General features: G+C 30.1%; 1 protein-coding gene across 1 annotated transcript; it reads left to right on the top strand.

Annotated features, from left to right (window-relative positions):
• Positions 1 to 838: 838 nt before the first annotated feature.
• On the top strand, positions 839 to 1,781 carry EIN_488360 (phosphatidylinositol-4-phosphate 5-kinase, putative; the record flags this gene model as incomplete). Its single annotated transcript, XM_004183285.1, has 1 exon — positions 839 to 1,781. A coding segment is annotated over one exon (943 nt), but the record flags the coding sequence as incomplete, so codon positions are not given.

Below are 1,781 nucleotides of genomic sequence, written 5' to 3'. Positions count from 1 at the left end.
TTTATTTAATAATTTAACTATCAAAACTACAAGTTGTTATACAACAGATTTTTAGAAATTATAGAGAAATTATTTTTTTTTAGAAATGATGGAATAAATAAATAAAATATTTTGTTGTTCATAATTGTTTTACTTATAATAATAATATCATAATTTTTAATACTAAAGTTATAATTCATTTTTATACAAAGAACACATTTATTCAAAGTATTGAATTAATGTTAAATAAAGCCGATGGTATAATATATTCAAAGAAAAAGTGATTGAGGCATTTTGAAAACAATTAGTAATAAAAGTATTAACATGAAACTAACAGAATGATAATTTTTTTCTTTGGTGAATTCTATATTTTATTGTTAATAAACTATATATTTTTTATTATACACTATATTGTGTTTTAGTAAAAATACAAAACAGGCAAATAATTATTTAACATTCCCGACTTATTTTTATTATTTTAATGTAATTATAATACATTGTTAGTTTATTTTTGTATAATTGCTTACCTTCAGCATTTTGATTGTATTTTTACCTTTAAAAATGTTTCTTGTTGTTTTCAACATTATTTTTATTGAAGACAATTTTTAATAAGTGTAATATATATTTATTTAATATAATAACATTTGTCATTTCAAGCTCTGTTATAATAATTAAAAATAGTAAATAAATTTTGTGAAATACTTTTTAAAAACAAAGACAGCTCAATCCAAATTTTATCGGTATTATTGTAATGTGTTTTAATTACCGTTTATTTTTTAGTTATATTTGTTTGATATAATGCCGATAAAAAAAATGAATCGAATAGTTACATTAATAGGAACTTTTAAAAGTAAGCGAAATGTCAAGTGAAGAGAAGAGTGAGCACAAAAGCGTGAAAGCTGGTGGTGAAGTGTCGAAAGAAGCGACAGCATTGATTCGAGGGATTCAGCATCAGATCAAGTATTACCTTGGGCAAGTTCATGTGAGTACGAATGATTACAATGTGTATCGTCATAAAGAGTTAAAAGAATTGAAAGGTGTTGGTGAGGTGTTTAACACGTACAAGTACACCAAATTTGTGAGTGAGAAGTGTCGAGACATATGTGATGATATTGATAAGAAGATGGCAGTGCCGAAGGGTGTTGAGCCGTATGTAGCAAAAGAGTATTCACCGATGGCATTTGCGATCATTCGTCGCTTTTTTGGAGTGAGTGATAGAGAGATGATGCGGTCGATATGTGGGGATGGCAATTTGACGCCCCCGAATATTGGAGCGGGGAAGTCTGGGTCGTTATTTATGTTTACAAAAGATTCGAAATACATCTTAAAAGTGATACCAAAAAGAGAAGAGAAAATCCTAGTGAAAGTGTTGCCAAAGTATTTTGCATTCATTCAAGAAAATCCACAAACATTAATTCCACGATTTTATGGGATGTATCGAATTAAACCAAAACATGGGGATGAGTATCGATACGTTGTGATGAACAATTTGTTTCCTAACACACAATTTCCTCTACAATTCAAATTTGACTTGAAAGGATCACTGTATGGAAGAAAAGCTGACGAGAATGAAAGGGGAAAGAAATCGCCATGTTACAAAGATATCGACTTCCTCGACCAAAAAGCGGTCATCAAAATCGGTCCAAATTTGGTTAATGCGTTCAAAACACAAGTCGAAAAAGACAGCGAACTGATGAGTGACATGCACCTCATCGACTACTCCCTTCTTGTCGGCGTCCACCAACTGTCCGACACAGAAATGGAAACAGCAAAAAATGCACTCGACAAACAAAAACAAAGGA

This window comes from Entamoeba invadens, assembly GCF_000330505.1.
Source record: "Entamoeba invadens IP1 unplaced genomic scaffold scaff_1105074726443, whole genome shotgun sequence".
Lineage (NCBI taxonomy): Eukaryota > Evosea > Mastigamoebida > Endamoebidae > Entamoeba > Entamoeba invadens.
This window is presented reverse-complemented; position numbering and strand designations above follow the sequence as displayed.